Here is a 21467-nt window from a genome sequence, read left to right as displayed (position 1 = left end):
CTCTTACCATGCAACAGCAGCAGCAAGCGACTTGACAACAGCAACGGACGAACGTCCATTATCAACGACAACAACGACGACGATGACCACCGCAAATAATAAGTCTCATTGCACGGGCATCAGGTAAGTGTGTAGGTAGGTACGTAGCTTACGAACGTAGCAGCCAATGATCAGCCACCGACCATCAGCATAGCAGCAGCGCTTGTCGGTTTGTGGCGATAGAAGTTTCGCGATCACCGAAAAAAAAAATCGCCGACAAACAACAATCTCGAGTGCACCACGTTCGTTTGGTTGGCAGCAGCACTGTCAACCTGCGGTTGAGGTTTTCTGTTTCGGTCTCAATCGAAGCAACCTTGTTTTGCTTAACTTTCTATGACGCTAGGTGACGTGAATAGGTGGAAAGAATCGGAGAATGGCTTTCGGATAATAACAATCAAGACGCATTGATATTTTTTTTTTCGATATAAAATTTTATTTTTGTTCCAATTTTTTTGGTTCGATCACTCACAAATTCATGGAATTCCGGTAGAGCTTTCGTGTTTTTTTGTAGTTTTTTTTCAGTTTCATCAAAAAAATATTCTCACAAAAAAAAAACATTGGTTACAATAGTCAAGAGACGGAGCTCATATACACTTATCATGCAATTTTCTTTTCTTCATGTTCGTTTCAGCATTTTGTTTGTGGTTGTTTAAGTAAACTCATTTGAGAGTGTAGAGGAAATAAATCTGCGTCTATCAGCACGCACTATAATTATATGTGTAAGGTTTTGTGGGGGTTAAGGTATAGATTTGTAACCATCAGGTTTGCCCTTTTGAATGCTCTAGCAAAGATCAGTTAGTTTTTTTTGTTTTGCTTGTGGGTTAGGGGAACTTACGAGCTACAAAGTTTTGTTCGAAGCTTGCTTCGATCTATCGACATTTAGATTTCACATGGCGCGCGCAGCGTTTCTCTGCTTGCTTGCTTGTTTTGCTTAGTAGCGGTAGTTAGATTTTGACGTTTTGCCACGTTATTTTTATTATTTGCTTGACGTCTTTGTGCTTTCGCTTAAGAGCGAGTTGCATGCATGCGCATTCGATTTTGTTATTTTTTAGTTTGTTCTTTCAAACTTACTAGCTAGAAGGTTTATTTGTACTTGCTTTCATGTTTTCATTGTATTTTTATTTGTTTTTTTTTTTGTATTATTATTATATATTCGCACAACAGTACCATTGATAATTCGAGACGAGAGATGACAGAGAACAATGAAGTGGTGATTGAGTAAGTGTTTTCGGTTTATTCGTTTGTCATGCATTTTGAGTGTGTATGTGTTTGTGCGAGTAATTTTCTCTCTTTCTGTGTCCAATAAATGAGAAATGCACTCTCCAAGTGTTGAATTAGTTTCAGAATTAAACAAAGGGGCAACTTTCGGATCAACTGGAACGAATTGAGGCGTAGAGGAGGAAGAGCGAAAGAAGACGAATAAGAACGCAGCTGAGTTGACGGCAAGGAGAGAGTCTGAGAGTGCGTACCAAAATGGGGTAAAATAAAAGAAATGGTTTTAATTTTTTCAATTTTTGACATTTTTTATTGTATTTTTTTCGTATTTTCTTTTGGATTTTTGTTACTTCCATAATACATTTGTGTTTGCTTCCACTATTTCCACAGAAAGAGAAAATATTACTTTTAAAAACGGTGGATTCCTAAGTGTTTACTGTTTTTATTTCTTTTTTACCATTGGTTTGCCATAATGCATTGTTTTCCATTCTCTCTGCTCTGTTTGTTACAAATGATATAATAATTAATGTGGTTTTCATCATTAGCATTAATAATTATTTGTATTTTTCTTGCTCGATTACAATTGTTATTCTTACTTTTCATTTCTTAATTATTATCACTTTTAGATACTATCACTTAATATTTTGTTTTGTATTTTTCTTCTCCTTCGATCGTCCGTTCTTTCTTTTCTCGACATTGCAAAATCCATTTTCCTGCGGCTCAACTTTGGCCCATTCGAAAAAACAAAAACTGATTTTCTTTTTCTTCTGCTTGTTTCTTTCCCATCATTTGTTAAATGTAGATACCTAGTGTTTTCTCCATTTGCTGTTTAATTTAAAAAACCTAACCTAAAAACAAAAACTCGCTTTTCGTTTGTTGTTGTGTGTTTTGCTTGTTCGCTGCGTTCGTCTCTCGCCACTTTTCTGATATCTTTCGAAGTTGTCATCCGAAAAATGGCGGCGTTCGGAGATCGAAGCCCGCTTAAGTAGTCCTTTGCTGAGAAACTGCGGATTGTGTTTGGGCGAGTTTCGATCCCCGGGGGCCATTTTACGAAAAAGGGCGAGAGGCAATCGTCCAACCAAATTCAGTAAAGTTTCATTGGCAATAAAACTTGGAATGAAAATTTGGCTCGAATTTGTAGTTGTTTGTTTGTTTGATGTTTTGTTCTGGTTTTGAAGATCAAAACTAAACGAAATGGATTCGATTTGATAAAACTAAATCGCTTCGCTCGATAAACACAAAAGCAAAGACCAAACGAACTGCGCGAACTTAAATACTGATTGATAATAGGGGCTGCGCAAAATTACAGCCTCCAGTGTGCCAGCTTTGCGGCTTAAAACACTGAGAGAATAAAAAAATCGATTGTTGCCGAAAAAAATGCAAACAATCCCGGATCGAAGCGTGCGCTGCCAGCTTCCCGTTGACGCACTGTCACTGCTTCTCTCGTGCGCTTTCTTTCTCTCTTTCTCTTCCTCTCGCCTGATTCGTTTGCTTTGCTCGTGCTCACGTGCTTGCGCTCGATCATTAATCACAAATATCACGATTAGAGTTTTCTTCCTTAATCTGAGAGAAAAATCTTTAATGTTCGACTTAAATGTAAATAGTTATGTAAAAAAACAAAAAAAACTGAAACATGACTAAATAACATAGTAAAAATAAAAACAAATGACTATGACTTTGTGTTTGTATTCGCGGAATTACAAGACGAAAAAATAAAATAGGGGCTTTAAAAAAGTGACACAAAAAACACTACAATTAAGATCACACTTACAATCAAAATAAATGATGAAATTCGCTCTCGCATTTTCGTTTTTCGAAATCAAAAACAAAACTTAATCGTCGCTGATATCTTCAAAATTGAAGCTTGATTACTCCTACCCTCTCGCACTCGTTTTGCGTCTCTATCTGTTAAAGATTATGCGTTGCGCAGATATAGCCTATATCATATGTGTGTGTGTGTAGTAATCGAGGCGCTCCACGCTTTTGTTTTCAAAAGTGATTCGATCGAACACGGCTGCGCGGGGGCGCTGGAACGCTCCGCGAGCCGCATTGCATCTCTCTATCTCTCTCGATTTCTAGTGAATTCTACTAATCCTAGCTAATAATAATAATAATAAAAATGATTAACAATTATTATCCATTACATTTGTACACGATCGGTTTTTACTTCTTATTCTCCTTCGTTATCGTCCGAGGCGTGAGCACGATTGCCACGCGAGCAAAGCTAAACATTGTGTCGGGCGAGAGAACACTTTTTCTTTTTCTTTTGTTTGCGAGTGCGCACAGAGATTACACGCGCACGCACGCACAGAGGTTACTTTGATCTCCGAGAAGCTGTCGTATTAAATGAAACAAAAAGTCCGATGATGAGTATGACGAAATGAGATAGTTTGGCGGTGAATTTCAAGAAGCTTCCTACTGTTTTTTCATTGTTTATCTTTATCATTGTTTTGTGTAATTTCTGTATTATTTGCCGCTGCTCCTGGATATGAACGAGATTAAATCCTTAACAGTCTACAAAGTTTTGTAAAGTTTTTTTTGTCCGGGTTTCGGTTATATGCATGTATCGGTACACATATACAAACATTTAGCATTTTTTTTTCATTTTTTGTAAGGTTTTAAGTCCTTTCTTTATTTTAACATTACTTGATCACGTTGTGCTTGTCTCTTCCGCTAGTACTACTAATACAAGGGAAATTAAAAACAGATTTCGGTTGGAGCGGCGTTCGCCATCACGCTCCACAAAAATTTTCAATACAAACAAAAGATTAGATTTTTTTGGGTTTTCTCATGTTTTTTTTTTGATATTTTGTTTATGATTTTTTGTTTACTGTTTTTCTTTACTTTCCTTGATTGGAATTTTTTGATAAGTATACGAAAATCTACTATTACATACATATAGTATATTAACGTGTCCATTGTTTCCTTTGTTTGTTGTTTTTATACGCAATATTTATATATTTTATCTGGCGGTGCGTCACGCTCGACTGGCGCCGACTGCGACCGCGCTCTACAAATTCTGGGATATGGATTTTACTTGCGCCACACAGTTCTTAAAGTTCATCGGTAGACTACTTAGATCGTTTACTTTATATCTTTTTTTTTTTATTATTTATTGGTTCAACTAAGATCGTATCACATTTTTGAGAAATTTCGTAGCACGAAGCGTTTTTCGGCGCCCGCTCCGGTGGCCGAAGCTGTGCGTTCGGGTTTTTCCCTCGGTGCGAGCGCCGAAAAACGTCGTTCGTTGTCAAACTCTACGCACGAACAAGAGATGTTTTTTTTTAATCGTTATTAAATGGGGTTGTGTTTTTTTTTCTGATTCCACACGAAATATTCGGATGAATGGGAAAATGATGGTGAAAAGTGAGATTTGGAAAATTAGAAAGTAAAATTGACTCGAGTATGGTTGCATAATGTTACTACCAAGTACGGACTCTAAAAAGGAAAAGCAATCATAGATGTAGGTATTAGTTTGGTTCACGTAAATGTTAGATTGTTTTTGTGTTTTTGTGGGTTTAAAATTTGTTTTATTTCTGTAATAATTTATTTTAAATTTGAAAATCCTAGTAGTTTTTATAGTATTTTTTGTTTTTTTTTTTACGATAAATATTATATAAATATAGAAAAACACACACACAATATTTTTGTATCAAACATTTCATTTTCCACTGTTTACGGTAATAATAATTTCGCTTTCTCGTTTTTAAATATGTTTGCCCTTACATCCTAATCACGATTTCGTCCATTCTTTTCTTGTTATCAATTTATTGTATCAGATTTCCGCGGATTTTAAAGTGAGAAATAAAACCAAACTTTGTTGTAAAATTCTAAACCGGAATTGGATCACAATCCATTCGGTCACCCCTCGAGCTCGGTTTGCGGACCCCTCGCCTCTTCCGACCAATTCAAACTGTGCCAGGAAGCGTCATTTCTCGCGTAATTGTTCCGTTCTCAGAGTGGAAAAAAAACGTCGGCGGAGGTGGGTGAGTTCTTCAGCTGATCAAGTGTTCGCCTTAAATTTTGCCGAACAATTTGCGAGACTGAATGCTGTAGAGGCGAGTGGTCTCGAAGCCGAGCCAAGCGCGAAGTGACCGAGGGGTGAATCGATTGCTATCTTGACAGCTACGCGCGGTTATTCGATCAACCGAAATTCGAACAATTTGGAACGCTAAATTTATGTCTATTACTGTTTGAGTCACAAACTACACGATTATGAATAATTGATGGGTTTTGCTGATAAACTACTACAGACACATATCGACGATATCTATTTTGTTTTTATTTTTTTTGTTTGTTGTTTAAATTCATTGTGTGTGACGTTTGCCGTGACAAATGGTGACAGCTGCAAAAAGAGAAACTGTTTCTTCTGTGAAAACCATTTCGCGTCTGTTTGGTTGTTGTTGTGTGTGTGTTTGTTTGTGTTAATTCGAATTCTAACGGCCATACAGTAGGAAAGGAGGGTTCTTGATAATTGATATACGAGTTCTAATTTGATATATTGGATGCACATGAGTGAGTGAGTATGAGTGAGTTTTTTCAGCGTCCTTTTTGCTTTGTTTTGGATTTGTTAAAAAACGAAAAGCAACGCCGTTTAGAATGAAAATTCTCTGGTTTCCTCGGAGATCAGTGCTTGCGAAAATCGAAAAGCTGTTTGATCCTATTGATTAAACTTTGCTTGTATTGATGGATAATTTATTATTACTACTAATCGATTATCTTTAACTCTGAGATCAAATAAAAAGAAGTTTGCAGAAGAAAAAAGAAAATGTCGGCCCCGAAAATTCCTGTTTTGTTTGTGGATTTTAGCATTCGTCTCTATTGTTAAAAAAAAAAACAATCTATAAGGAGAACAGAGCTGGATCTGTAATTAGCGCAAATATCACAAATGATAAACAAGTTGTATTCGTCTCTCGTCGTTCTCCCACCTTCTCGGCGACGGTCCTAACAGCTAATAATCGTTAATCGGTAATTTACTTACACAGAGACAAAAAAACGGGCTTCTGAGACACTGAAAAAAAATCTTCCTTTCGAAAAATACGCTTTCGTTCAACTTGCATCTTAGCCTTAAAACTGCATTAAAAAAGATTACTCACAAATGCTTTATCGGTTTGCTTTGTTTTTCTCGCCGCTTCTCCGACCCGCGCGCTTTCCCCTCTAAACCCCCCGCAAAAACTTTACTTTTGTTTTCGTTTGTTTTGATTTTGACGTTTGCTTTCTAGGAACATTCTACACCAATATTTGTTTTCGAGATAAAAATTTGAAGAAATTCCAACCAAACTTTTGATTTTCAATTTGAATATCCTAGAAATCAAATCAAAACAAAAAAATCCGAAATAAACAAACAAATTGTCGACATAAGCATGCTGCGATTACACGATATCTTTCTGTTTCCATGGCGAGAGAAAAACTTAACATTCCCAGAGCGAAACGTCCCGGATTTGGTGAACCAAACCGTTCCTGACTGTCCGGGACGTTTGGCACCGGATCAATTAAAAGAAAATCACTAGGAAATCATCACAAAGTGGTTACAATTTGAAAAATCATACCTATAGGGGGGCTGCCTACTGCCCTTCCGGCTGCTGCGGCAACAGATGATTGTTTTCCGTCCTATTTTTTTTTTTTTTTTGTTTCAAATTTTCTGTGTTTTAAAGGCTACTTTGATCAACACCGACGACAACGAAACGAAAAGATTCCGATTCCAATGTTCCGTCCAACTGTACACGTGTTTTTGTCTTACTGTTTTTCCCTTAACTCGAAACTTTCACAATGGCGACGATTCTTTTGTTTTGTTTGTTTTTTTCAATCAGTTTTTGTTTTGCTATACACAAAAATAAAAAAAAATGTCGAGAGAGTACACTTTTTGTTTCCTCTTCCTAGCGTCATCTATACGAAAAACGCGATCACTTGGTTGTTTTTTTTTTGTAATTTCGTTTGTTAGCATCGCCACCGGCCATGGTTTTAAATATTTATAAAATACTTAAAAACAAATCGAAGAACTTCGCAGCCACTCATCGGGACCTCCAGGAGACCTCCTCACCCCGCTCGATCGGGTGGAGGCTGACTTTTGTTTAACGATTTTTCACAGATACACTTGTTTTGCGGTTGGAAAGAGTTGGAAAGTTCATTCCTACCTTTGCTCGCATGCCACCCCCTTGGCCGCAAAAGTGACGGGCCAGGGGGCTCACACGAATGGTCGAAAAAGCGACGACGACGACGATGACGCTGTTGATCGGCATCGATCGACGGCTTAGTCCGAGTAGGTGTGATAGAGCTTGTTCTTGGTCAGAGCAAACTCCGGACTGATCATGATCGTACTGCCACGGGCCAGATTTCTGCGAAAGAGACAGAAGAGGTGGAGGTTAGGTCAACTGTTGGATCAGGACCGAGGAGTCGTCCAATATCCCAGACTCCCTTGGATGAAACTTACTTGAGAAACTGTGGCAGAATCGAGGTCCAGCCACTTCGGTCTTGCCGAAGGGTGAGGTACAGCTCGAAGGTGGATACGGTGGTTGGATCGGTCTTCATGGTGGCGATCCGTCTGTAAAGAAGAGACAAGAATACGGAAAAAGATTCGTTAGACACCCCGTTGGACATGGCTGGGCTTCCACCTTCTCGAGTTCAACGAGCTGGTCGAAAGTGAAACCTACCTGCTGTTGTCCGGCTCGTCCTCGAACTCGATGTAGACCGTGCAGCCGCGGATGCCGCAGGGTTCCTTCTCGGACAGTTCGAACATCTGAGAAGCTATCCGGGGCAGAAGGTCGGCCGGGAGTAATACTTCGGTGCAGGCTAAATGCCGCCGTTTGGCAGTGCGCAGTTCCGACTCAAGTCGGGCGGATAGCGCTTGCAGGGCATCTTCGTGGGGTGATGCTGTAAGGGCTATCGTCGCCGGCTCCAGCGGCTGACTGTTCTCCTGCGCTGCCTGATGATGGCTGTGATGGTGGTGATTGTGATGGTGGTGACTTCGCTGGCTGGCCGGCTGACTGCTCGGCAGCTGCTGTTGTGACTGATGATGGCGTTGGTTGGCGTTCTTATTACTATTTGCCGGTATCGGCATCAACGGTGTTCGGAAATCTGCATCCAGAGAAAGAAACAAACACTTCATTAGCAAAACTACACTCCTCAGGACACTGCACAAAGCGAAAATCACTGCCGTCACGAGAAAACACCTATTCCGGGTACTAGACAATTTTCAAGGGCTCACGGAACCATCAGTGAAATTGATTTTTCACCAAAGACAACACACTCACAGAAAACCGGCTGATGTGGGCCACCAGCAGCAGAGTCTGGGATAAAATCGATTTCCTCAACTCGGAACAGTTGGTGAGAGCAATGTTGGAGAGAAAGAGAGAGCGCACGCGGAAACCCGCTGAAATCAGCTGGTAGCAGCCAGGAAAAATCCACAGGAAAATTCCACGTCAGCTAGCCCTTCCCGGGAAAGCGATATGGAAAGCGAAAACGGTATCGATTTTTCCCCAACAAATTCCACCATAATGGCGAAACTTGAGTTCAGCAAATTCGGAGAGCAGAAGAGAATACTGAGAGCACTCAGCAAGGAAGAACAGCTGTTTTCTCGCACACAAACTTTTCAACTAATCAATTATCAAAAGTTGTGCAAGAAATCTTTTTAACCATTGTAACATTAACAAAACAACTCTTACTATAGCACATTCGCGACCGCAGGCAACCAACGAGCGAAGCGAGTGATAATTCCAGCAGAGCCAGTTCTGCAGCAGCTTCCACGCAACGAGCAAACTCGTCGCCAAGACAGTGCCTACAAACTCAACGCAATGGCACACAGTCGACGAGCGACAGCGAAGACTGGCTGGCTTGTTGGCTGAGTGAGCTAGAAGGAAGCACGCACAACACGTTCAAGCTGCGATGTGGCACGGTCAACGATTCGAGAGCGAATGCGGCTGCCAGCAGCTGGCACCGGGAAGCGAAGCGCACGCGATCAGCTGTTCGGCTCCGGCCGCTCATATGTTTTCACCGATTCCGCTTTCGTTCGCTCATTCGTTGCCGCTCCGGGGGGCTGCGGCGCACAGGGAGGAAGAAGGTGCGCAACGAGTGCGTGGTGCCGAACGAACCGGGTGTGTAGGAGGTCGTTTGCTCGCTCTTTCAGTCGGTCGCTCTCTCATATGCAGCCCTTGAGCTCAGCGGTTCGCTCTCGCTTGCATGATGGGGGAAGCAAACAGCGAAAAAAAGCTGAAGGTTGATGCAAGCTTGGCTCTCTCGCCGCGAGGTGGACGAGAAAGTTCGCTTAGCAACAGTGTGAATAAAACTGGATACTTTATTCAAATCCAAGTGGGGGCCTTGCAAATGTGAGGCAGCAGCGAAGGCAAGTGATGTAACATGGATTGAGCGTTTGGCTATGCGTTTGACATGGCACGGAAAGGGAGAATGTGATAGGAGAGAAAATTGCGGGTGGCGAGCGATGGATTGGTTGGTTGGTTGGTTGGCTAAACATCAACAGCCCTTTTTTCTTTGTGACGGCAGTGTCGCGTCGTTATGAGGAAGAGATTTTCGGTTTGATAAATTTGCGTCCACTTACCGTTGACTTTGTTTGATCCTAGATAACCCAATTGGCCTGGATATGGAGGAACGGAAATGAGTTCCATTTTCAGAAACTCTTCAACCAGATCGTCGATGGCAGCGAAATTCGCACTCATAAATACAAGGGGATCTATGCGTCCACCGGTGCCTCGTTCGCAATGTGCAACTGATTTTTTCTCTTCTTTCAGCTACGCTTCGCTTGACTTTTTCTTTTCGCTTTTTCCGTTGTTTGACTTGTTGTTGATGTTTTCCACTTTTCTTCTTTTTTTCTGCGTATGGGGTTGATTTACTCTCTTTTAGCTCTTAACTTTAGCTTATGATTAAAATTTATTATTTGTAATTCACAGCACTTGATTATCACTTTCTTTTATTAACTTGTAATTTTTTAAATATTACTTTTTTACTCGCGTTAAATAATCTACTCTTCCATTTGTATTTTGTGGGTGTTGATGTTGCGGTTGTTGCTCCGAACGATTTTCAACTTTGTGTATTTGTCGGGCAAAATTTGAAAATCCTAACCATTACTTTACGAAGAGGATTGCGTTTCACTTGTTTCAGTTCTTTGCATAGAGCATAACTTGTATTTTTTTTTCTTCCGCTATGTAGCTCACACCGACTTTGACGACCATCGATTTTCTTCTCGCGGTTAGCCGTTTGCTGCTGTCGTTTTTCTGCTTATGATGGCGATTTTTCGAACTCAGCTGCGATTTTGTTTCCGGCACTTGTATCACACGAGAACGTTCGATGCTGCGGGTTTGCTTCTTCTTCTTCTTGATTTCACAGACAAAAACTTTGTAACTTTTGGTGACAATTTGTTAAGAGTCTACTAGTGGCATTAATTACTAAATAATGATAAAATTTACAAAATAACTCAACGTTGTGTGTACTTTGCTCATTTAAAGACGGCGACTCTCTTGTTCCTATTCGCGACTCTCTTGTTGATTTTCTGCTTTTTTTCTGACTCAATCTGCCAAGTTCAGATAAAACTCTGATTTCTCTCTGCGCTTTTTGCTTCTCTTCATGTACGATATTACTTGATCAATTGAAAGAACCTAACTAACCCGGCCGGCAGCCGTCCCTCTATTTATAACCACTCGCACCAGGCCGGGTTCGGCTTTCGGCTCCGTCGCTTCGGTACCTGCCTTCTAGCAGCACTTGAACCCAAAACTGAGTACGTGACTTTACAACAGTCCGCTTCGGCTCACCCGAAGTGCACGATTTCCTTCGGCTCCGTCGCCATTCAATCTCACTGCTCGCAACGTAGACCGCTTTCCTTGTTCTCTCATTCGGCTCTCCACTTCGGCACCGGTATTATGCCGGTTGCCGGTGCGTTCGGCTACCATCGATGCACACACACCCTTCGCAGTCGTTTCCAAACCCCATCCATCTCGCTTCCTCTCCGTTCGTTCGCCCTCTTCGCCCGCTCGTTCACAGCTGTGAACAAAGAAACCTCCTGAAACACACCATGAATACATAACAAAGAGGTTGTTTTTTTAGTTCGCTCGTCCCTCTCGTCCGCGCCTCATCGTTGCCTCATCCCACCCTTCGTCGCGCTCGCTCTCCTGTGTTGGTAATCGCAATCCCATCTCGGAGCGTATACATAGAGGGATCGAATTTACATACCCTCCAGCTGCGAGCCGGCTCTTGCTTTTGCTGGTATTGGTGCGCTCAACTCCAGTAGCAGAAGCTGCACCGCACTCGGCCAGGCCCTCGCTACAGAACCAATTTGGACCGTGCGGGACAAAGGCGAGGGTGGCGAAGGAGCAAATTACCCTTTCCCATGTCACACACAGCCCATCTGCAGCGTTCGCTTATGTGCTGCTATATTGGAAGCACTCACACAGGCACACCCGTTTCGAGGTTCGGAAACATTCGGGTTCCGTTCGGGGGTTCGGCCGCCAGCCGATGCACTCTCGTGATGGGTAGTAATCACATCTTCTTCTCGCTCGTGCTTCAGTGTCGATTCGTGCTTCTTTGTGTGAAAAACTGGTTGTGCAGCGCGTCGTCGGTTCCCTTTTTCCCGTTTCGCTTTTTTTCATCTGCTTTTCTTCTTCGGTTGTTTTTTCGCTTTCTTTGCCTTTTTCTTGCGCTGCATTCGGGGGTGCTCGCGGTGCGGTCGGTTCGGTGGCGGCGGAAGCGAGTGTGTGCGTATCGTGCGGGAGGGGTCGATCGTGCGGGGTTCGGGTTCGGGTTCCAGGGGGGGGGGGGGTCGCCGGGGGAGTGAGTGGAGAAAATATCAATATTATTTTTCTTCCCGTGTTCTTGCTTTTATTTTCCGGGGGAAAAGGGCTTTTTTGTGATCGTCGTCACGGTTTGGGGAGGCCACCGCGTTCGCCGGAAAACGATCTGTGCCACCCACCCACTTCACCCTGCTTCGTCGGTTCCCATTGCCGAGTGGCTTTCGGGTTCGAAATGTTCAGATTTTTGAAAATGGTTAAAATTTTAGAAACGAAAGAACTTTTAGAAACGGTCACTGAAAATTGTGAAATATGTTGGGACAGGCACAAAGTGAATTTATGGTGAAATAGCAAAGTGATCAAAGTGAGATACGTTTATTTCAAGAAGTCTTATTTTTAAATTCAATGTAGGGACAACTAAGGTAACTAGTATCTTTTGAAAAAAAAATGAAACCATTCAGAAATTTTACGGTCATAACAATCCAAGTCAAGACGAGAACAGATTTCAAATATTTTTTTTTTTTCAAGTCAAACGTTTTTCCACGTTTGAACAAGCTTCGGCTATCACTTGAAAATTCTGGGCGCAGGCTGATGAAATTCTTCTGGCAGTTGTCGACAGAATTGTTTAGCAAGAAAATCGTTCGTCTAATATTGAGAAATTATTTATCAGGCAAATAATGACTAACGTAGCAACGATGAGGCTCTAATCGTTGTTTCAAATCTGATGAAATTAGTTTGCTGATTTGCGAACTGTCGCTTTTGGAATCACCTAGTGTTAAAATTTTATTGTGTAGATTATTCCACTAAAAGACAAATGCCTTGGCCCATGCTCCAAATAGATAGTCTAACAAATCCATCATAACTCTTCGATTCTGAAAGTTTTTTATTAAGAGTTATATGGGGATTCTATATGACTACATTTCTCTTAGTTGAGAAATAGGGCTTGTTTAAAAATCGTTTTTCGAAAAAAAATGGTCAGTTTGTGTTTGTGTTATGACACTTTTTGTATGGGGAGATATTTTTTAAAAGAAAAAAATCGAAAAAAATATTGAAATTCTTATCAAAAAGTCCCAAACACAGTACTTATCGAATCTTCGCGAACGATCGCGAGCTTCTTTTCCGCACTTCATCGCGAAGATCTCCGGCGAAACACAAAAGCAAGAAGGAAGGAGAGAAAGAAAGAAACCAGTATTGCTATAGTAGGCTATAGTCAGTAAGTAAGTAGCAGAATGCGAAGATTGATAGGGAAACAAAGTGTCGGGTCGGTCGGTGAGTGTGTTCGTTCGTGTAGAAAATTTTGCCAACCGTTATCGCACGAGACATGTCCGCACGTGATTTCGCCGGTTTGATTCATGCAGTCGTCAGTGGCCGCGACCGGATCGATCGTTGCTAGAAATTCTGAGCAATAATTGCAATTTCGGCAGATTTTCCGCTTGGCAACAGATTCGTTTGTAATCGTTTGGGTGACTACCTAGTTATGATTCGAAAGGAATAGTGGAATGAGTAAGAATCGTGTCAATCTTGCGATACATGATGCAACCTAGAAAATTTCAGTTCAGTGCTTATCGCATGACAAAATTTTAAATATCTGATTATCGCAGGTGCAAATTTTGAAATTAACACGTTTAGTATGAATTTTAACGAGAATTTATTCGGGTTTCGTTTACAATCGTATCACCAGTTGTGATTCGACCAGAATTGCAAAATAAGTAATAATCGTGCCAATCATGTAGTGGAATCTAGAAAATTCACTTCTATTAGTTAAAATTTTAAATTTATGATTTTTGCGGTTATGAAATTTGAATTGAAAAGAAGACAGTTGTTACAAATTTCAGAGAGAAATGCATCCGGGTATAAGCACAACTTATCATCCAATGGAAAATTTTGGATTTAAACCCACTCATACAGAGAAGTGAAATGTTGCTTTTCCCTACAAGCCCTTAAATATTCCACTTGATCGATGATGAATTACCGAGTACGCCTTTTTTTCCTACCTCAACAAAACTTGGCAATGATGAGATGCCTCATTAATTGCCTTGCAAATGGAATTGTGTATTTTTTTATCTGCCTGATCGATCTAGGTACATATACCTTATTCAGCAAACACTGCAACACTACACTGAACGAAAACCCCCGTCCGAAATCGACTGACAAGCGATTCGATCGCGCCCCTTAACGACAATCGGTCGGAAACCGTATGGCCCACCGACCGAATGATGTCATCCTAAAATCGGATGACAGCCACATGAAAATCGAATGCTGACCATATGGTCGAGAAACCTGGTTTTTTAGCGATTGATATCAAAAAAATATCGTCATTCTTTCTAAACTGACATGCTAGCTAAGTAGTGATCAGGTTACCCTTACGGGAACCCTTTTCAAAAACGATGACATGTCCAAAATTAGAACATGCAGCAAAAAAATCCAACGTCGCGAGCATAGCGATCAAGGAACTTGTTACGCTATCGATGAATAAGTTTGACGCATCTGTGCTGCCCTTGCTTTCCAACTAACTTTCATTCAAACAGCGTGCGTCGGCTCATACGCCAATGAGATGATTGTCGTTCGCTTTCAGGGTGATTGCCGTACGACTGATTCGTCATTCCAAAACACGATTTTGCTAATTTGGACTGGTTGGTCTGACAAATCAGTCGATTTCGGGATGAGGCTTTCGTTCAGTGTACTGGTGCGTACGTGCGATAATTATAAATGGAAAATTACCAGTTCATTAATCATCTATTTATGCGAGATGTGATTGTTCGGAAGAAAATCGGTAACGATCGTTAAAAAGTGTATCTTGATTTTTAAAGTTTAGTGAGATGTAAGGACCACTTCGTTCATGGCACAAGTTTATTTAAAAAACTGTATGATTATAGAGTGGATCACTTAATCCAAAACTATTACGATGATAATTTGGGCTGACCAATTTCCATTTCTGTATGTTGGTAAACCAGGAGTTAAGTTTGTACAAAAAATGATTTTTCAGATAATCGAATATTCACAGATTGCTTATTTTAGTTATCAAGCATGCTCACTTTTAACAAGAAAAAAAATATAAAAAAAATCATTTTCGCGTATCTCCTTAGTTTAGACTTTTGAGTAGTATTAAAATGGGAGTATTGTGCTGAAGAGGAATACCGTTTCCCTACTTCCGCAAACATGAAAATGACCAAATCGAAGTATTTTAGACAACTGACTACCAAGTGTTAAAGTTATGTTACGTTTGAGCTAAAATTTCTGAAAATTATTTGCAAATGGGTACGGAACCAAGAATACAGTTAGGTTTTTTTTACGCGGGGTATACATACCGCGTAAAAAATTTCAGTTCAAAATTCGAAAAACCGCGTAAAAAAAGTCTCACCGCGTTGAAATCACTCGATTATAATTTACAGCGTAACAAAAAATAGCTTTTGGTCTGTCTCAAGAGCAAACTTATGTGTCTCCGACAGATTTTGGGACGCTGAAACCGAATCCGGGCTCAGATTTGCTCCAGCACATCACTTTTTTTGACTGCACGCCATTAAGCATAGAAATTGCTCGAAGTAACGGGATTCTGAAGAGATTCTTTCAGACAATTCACTTGGAAGAATGCGAAGATTTTCACTCAATTTTCTCATAAGAGGCATAGCCTTAAGTTACAGCAGATGCTTTACAATTAATTGTTCTAGAGAATTCATCGCAGTTTATAGAGCAGGGAATGCATATGAGATTCATCCATCCCATATTGTGTAATAAGGACTGTTCAATTTATAAAACGGACAACTTTACAAGGCTATAAAAAGAAGACGCTTAGTTCAAATTTAACCACCCTCGCTTCGTTGTTCAGTACATCATCTGTCATTATAATGATTATTTTTGAATCAAATAAAAATAGTTTTATTTTATAGAAAATCGGCCAGGTGTTATATAAGGTGAATTTTTCGATTGCTGAAAATTGAAAATATATATAAAATTACTGTTCACACATGGTATATCGTTTTTAATACCAGAAAAGTATGTGCCATGCTGCAGCAGCATGAGTAATAAACATTCTGGCAAAATTTAAGCTCAATCGGAAAATTAAGTGTTGAGATATTAAAGTCTCAAGTAAGATTCGATTTTTTCAATAAAATTCAATTGTAAAGCAAAAAGGGCATGAAAATGTTAAATAATCAATTTTTTTATGCATCCAGTCGAAAGAGAGAATAATGTGGTTTTAAATGCAGAAAACTGCTTCTTAATAGCATTGCTGGTTTGGTTATTGTGCGCTATTTCAGACACAGTAATAAAAACGGTTTCGTTCTTTGAAGGTTCTTACAAATAACAATGCAACCTAATGTAAATTTTGCAAAACAATAATGTTGGAAATGAAAACTTTACATCCGATTATTATTAATTAAGGTGTATAATAACATAGGACCAACTTTGCTGAAAAAAATAACAACAAGATTCACAAGAGTCAAAAATCTGCATCAATGGAGCAAAAAGTATGAAATTTTTTAATATGGCCATCTTTATGGATTAAATTTTTGATGAAAAATGCAATGATAAGTAAATTTTTCTTCTGTATCATTCAGAGAGCAATATTCTACTACTCTGGACAAATTTTTTGCCGAATCCGTGATGTTATTGCAGCATAGGGCTTAAATGAACATTTTTTCATAATTTCTATGAAAATAAGGCAACTCACTATATTAAGCCGGAGACTGCTTGGTGCATTATTACTGACCAACTATTAAGCTTTACCTTTAGTAGAATAGTATAAGATTCCAATACATTGAAAACTTCATGAAAATGTGCATATTAAGTATGTGGAAAGTTATGTCGAATTTTGAGAAATGGGTTTTATTGATGTTTTACGAAAACCGCTTCAGTTACACAATGAAGAACATTTTGCTCAATGTTATATTTTTCCTACATTTGAGAATAGCTATAGAAAGTTATGCAAAAAAACTGATAATGATTTTATTGAAAAATAAAAAAGATATCGCACAAGCAAGTTGTCCGTTTTATAAATTGAACAGTCCTTATTCTGTAATAATTTCCTGGATGTAATGATTTCCTAAAGGCATTCCTGGACAAGTTTACCTGAAATGTCTCGTGGACAATTTGGACATTTATACTGTGAATTCATCAAGAGATGAAAGTAGGAATCTAAGGGGTGTTTCTATATGGATCACCTTTTGAATTCTACTTCTTATTTCTTCCGTAAAAACTTTCAAAGATGCCAGCAAAAATTCCCTTGTAGCAATCCGCATGGAGATGCATCAATATAAATTTCCACATTGCAGAACAACCGACTCTTAATTATCATGTTACATTATTCCTCAACAAAACTTTGACATAAAAGCGATGGAATATGGTTTTGAATACATAAATAACATTCGAACTACTGATGCACCAATGCAATGATTCCTTCTAACATCCTGAGGCATAATTGATGAAACTTCTTTTCAAAAAAAATATACAATGCAAATGAGGAAAATGAGACTTGTGAAAATTTATCTTATGTTTTGTCCAATATCAATTGGATTAATTATTGGAATTTGTAAAGCCATACTCACTGCATTAGTGAAGCATTTCCCAGAAGTATTCCGTTATATACTTGTTTAGCTTGTTTTAAACATTTTTCTACAATCACTGTATTTCAGGGAGGATTTCTTAAGGTCACATGTTTACTCTAGAAATAATTTGACATCAACATTTGAAAAAAACGTTGTTACTTTTTAGCACATCACGTCATTTCAAAACCAAAGTTCGTATTTCAAATACTCCACTTCCAGCGAAGAAAGAAGTTCCCCTTTACCTAGAAGTAGTCGTAGATTCAGATGGATTGATTATAGAATTTATGTGAGTATTATCAAGTATATTAGTATATTAGTGGACGACCTCCTTGCCAAAAGAATTCGTACGGGATGTCAGATGTTTGGGAGAATATTTTCAGATTTTTTTGAGAGACTTTACCGCTATGCGGCATTCGTCTCTATTTTCAGAATTTCCTGAAATATTCATATGTGAACTTCCTCCTGATTTCATGGCGGATTGTCTAGATATATCTATATAAATAAAAATGGAATGGTGTTTGTATGTCACGAATAGGCTCGGGAACGGGTCAACAGATCGACATGATTCTTTCACTGTTGCACTCCGCCAGGCCTCCGACGTGTTCGTACGAAAAGATAATTAGAAAAAGTGACCGGGAAGGCAAGAAAAACGGGAAAATCTGAAATTCTATTTTGAGGGGCATTTCTTCATGGATCCGGATGTCAAAAAAACAGAGTAGGCAGGCTGGACGACGTTTGCCGGGACTGCTAGTTGAAAAAAAAAATGCATCCATGAGTTTATCATGGTCGCGGTCCTGATACAACTATTGAAGTACTCCGGAAGAAGCCGGAATTTCTTGCAAATCACGATTTATTGAGACATTTGGAAAGTCCTTGGCAAAAGTTCAGTTTTTCGTAGGAGAGTATTTTTTTAGAAACAATGAAAGGCAAGCAATTCTTGAGCGAACTTTTCTGAGTTACATCTATATGCTCGTCTCGGCTCTTTGTCACAATTTCCTTCAACTGTTTCTAACATATCTGGCCTAAAATTTGAAAAGGGCCTATCTGTTTTGCGTAAACAAACATGTTTCTACCTTCGTAGGGCCTGCATCTATACATCAACACCCTTAACATATAGCCCAAGCAGCATACATGTTGCAAAGGGGTATCAACAGCGCAAGTTTTTGGTTGTATAGGAGCTACATTCATGTAATTCGAACTCAAAGGCAAAATAACTTGAAAACGGCTCGTGTCCCACCAAAAACCTGCGCTGTCGACACATTTTTGCAACATGTGTGCGGTTTTCAGCTTGGGGTTTTCTCTTTCTGATAATGGTGAATGCAGATACGGAGCCAAAAACATGTTTGTTTACAAAAAGCAGATAGGCTTTTTTCAAATGTTATGTCTGATATGTTTCATTGAAAACAAGACAATTGATTTATGCACCAAGCGAAAAGAAAGAGAAGTTTTGACATCCAAGCGGTGTGCCGTCGATGAGATCCTCGTCGCTGATTGGTCGATGGATGTAAACGTCACACCGCTTGGATGTCAAAAGTTCTTTTTCTTTTCGCTTGGTACATCAATCAATTGTTCAATTGGCTTCTTTAACGGTGCTGAGATAATTTAATATTCTAAATCTGCATGTCAAAATGAGCCGAAATCCAAATTTTCATGAATTTTGGAGCCCGGGAACCTAATTTGAAGTTTGTATGGGAGCGATAAGGGCCCATATAGCCGAGGCGGTAAACGCACGGGTATTCAGCATGACCATGCTGAGGGTGACGGGTTCGATTCCTGGTCGGTCCAGGATCTTTTCGTAAAGGAAATTTCCTTGACTTCCTTGGGCATAGAGTATCTTCGTGCCTGCCACACGATATACGCATGCTAAATGGTCATTGGCAGAGGAAGCTCTCAGTTAATAACTGTGGAAGTGCTCATAGAACACTAAGCTGAGAAGCAGGCTTTGTCCCAATGAGGACGTTACGCCAAGAAGAGAGAGAGAGAGAGAGATGGGAGCGATTTCTCGCATCACCCCTCGTCGCAGTTTGTATTGGGCGGAGCTGTCAAGCAGTTGCCCAGCTGTCAAAAAGTGATTTCAATAAATATCTTTGAAATTAATTTAAGGTACCAAAATAAAGTTCTAAAAATCTGAAAAAAATCATAGTGGCTCAGAAAAAGGTGCTCTTTCGTATGAAATCGAAAAATCAATACATTTTTCAAAATTTAAAAACCCAATTGTGTTTTTGATCACCTAGCAAAAGTTATACGCATTTGTCGTTCGCTTATTTCAGAAGCTTGTAAGATAATGACCAGGAATTGAATTGATGGTGTCTCGACTAGTGCAGACTCCGGAAAGTGATTCATTTTGACTGGTTATGTATTAATCCAATGCAAAAATCAAAATCAAGCCAATGACGAGATTGAAGTTTCAAAAACGTCAGAGGAAGGTGATGCTAATCATTGCTAGAATGCGATGTGACTTGTTTTGAACCATTTTGTTCATTTTGACCAATGTTATGACAAAACTTAACCTTAAAATGCCAAACAAAAAATGAAGCAGAGATTATGCAAATTGCGGTTGAGTCCAGAAGTCGAAATATGCCACAGACAGCCTTAAAATTATAATAAATGGATATTTTAAAATGTTTAGGACGCCTCTCATGATGAATTAAATAAGTTTTGTGTAGATAGTATTGAGGAATCAGATCTAGCTTCATCTTATACAACTTATACAGAACACATTGTATGTCTGGATGCAAAATTTGACAGTCCGACGAGCAATAGATTCCTGCCACGGATCTAAATAATCAAAAATGCTTTAGCAGAGATCATTTGAGGCACACTTTGAACATTATGGTGCTGTTCAGATAACGACATACAAGGCATTGTCGTTCTCTGTGCCTCATTTTTTTTCTCATAGTTTTAGATTATTGTATTGGGCAAAATGGGTCAACATCGTGATTTATTTGGTCAGTGCAGGAACTTTTCGTAATGGAAATTTCCTTGACTTCCTTGGTCACAGAGTATGTTCGTGCCTGCCACATTGTATACACATGCAAAATGGTCATTGACAGAGGAAGCACTAAGTTAATACCTGTGGAAGTTTTCATAACACACAGCTGAGAAGCAGGCTTTCTCCCAAAAGGTACGTTGCGCCAAGAGGAAAAAGACAGATTCATATAAGATATTTCGAACAGTTCCTATATAAATTCGTCAATACATGTTGCTTGAGCTACGATTTCAAGCGTTCTCGACCAGGTGGACCAGAAGTGGAAAAAAAACAAGCACATCATTTGATTTGATTGATGAAGACTTTTGTGGAGCCCACAGAGGCACATTTGATTTAATTTGAATTTGCATTCCTACCGATTTCTCAAATTGAATTATAATTCTTTGTGGATTCTCAAGGAAGAAATCAAACAAAATTCAAAATCAAAATTAATGGAGAAATCTGCGATAGATACATTTTCGAGTGTTTCAAGCAATACAAAACCCCTAATAGAAGTAGTTTCTGAAATTATCACTTTGCAAACTTGCATAGCACATCGCGTTAACTCACTGTTTACCTGTGCACCGACCCTAGAACATGCAATTGCAGGGAATTAATGATCAAAATAAAAAAATATTTTTTTTTATTTAATTTAATTTTTTTATTTTTTTTTATTTTTTATTTATTTATTTATTTATTTATAAGTTCTCATCAACAGACAAGTATTGTCTCAATGATGGTATTAAAAAAACAAAGCTAAGCACTAATGTAGAAATACACAAACAAACATTAATTAAAATTAGGTTCTACGTTCTATGAAGAAACTTGAAAATCGTCGGCGTAAAGTCTGTCGATTAATGTGGTAGTCGAACAGAGAGGATACTTGGTTGAATAACCTATGCATACCCACAATCCCGTCGTTCGAGCTATAGTCCGATCGACGAAATGGTATTCTGAGCGTATTGTTGTTCC

The 21467-nt window shown here is 39.3% G+C and overlaps 1 protein-coding gene across 2 annotated transcripts; it reads right to left on the bottom strand.

Moving 5' to 3' along the window:
• Window positions 1–1535: 1535 nt before the first annotated feature.
• Window positions 1536–10874, bottom strand: LOC109425587 (protein scylla). 2 transcript variants are annotated; one of them, XM_029875471.2, is made up of 4 exons: window positions 9806–10874; window positions 7905–8328; window positions 7685–7795; window positions 1536–7589 (listed from the first exon to the last, which is right to left on the bottom strand). In XM_029875471.2, exons 1-4 carry the CDS (start codon window positions 9921–9923, stop codon window positions 7505–7507), a joined length of 738 nt encoding a protein of 245 aa, XP_029731331.1. In that variant the 5' UTR covers window positions 9924–10874; the 3' UTR covers window positions 1536–7504. The 2 variants fall into 2 exon arrangements, with proteins under 2 accessions (XP_029731331.1, XP_029731332.1); XM_029875472.2 differs by lacking the exon at window positions 9806–10874 and adding an exon at window positions 8916–9784.
• Between the last annotated feature and the right edge of the window lie 10593 nt (window positions 10875–21467).

This window comes from Aedes albopictus, chromosome 3 (assembly GCF_035046485.1).
Source record: "Aedes albopictus strain Foshan chromosome 3, AalbF5, whole genome shotgun sequence".
NCBI lineage: Eukaryota > Metazoa > Arthropoda > Insecta > Diptera > Culicidae > Aedes > Aedes albopictus.
This window is presented reverse-complemented; position numbering and strand designations above follow the sequence as displayed.

Excerpts from the sequence above, each read along its gene's own strand:
- LOC109425587 (XM_029875471.2), bottom strand. The coding sequence starts at position 9,923 with ATGAGTGCGAATTTCGCTGCCATCGACGATCTGGTTGAAGAGTTTCTG. Across the intron at positions 8,329-9,805 it reads AGGATCAAACAAAGTCAACG|ATTTCCGAACACCGTTGATG; the intron begins GTAAGTGGACGC and ends CTCTGGATGCAG. Across the intron at positions 7,796-7,904 it reads GACGAGCCGGACAACAGCAG|ACGGATCGCCACCATGAAGA; the intron begins GTAGGTTTCACT and ends TCTTCTTTACAG.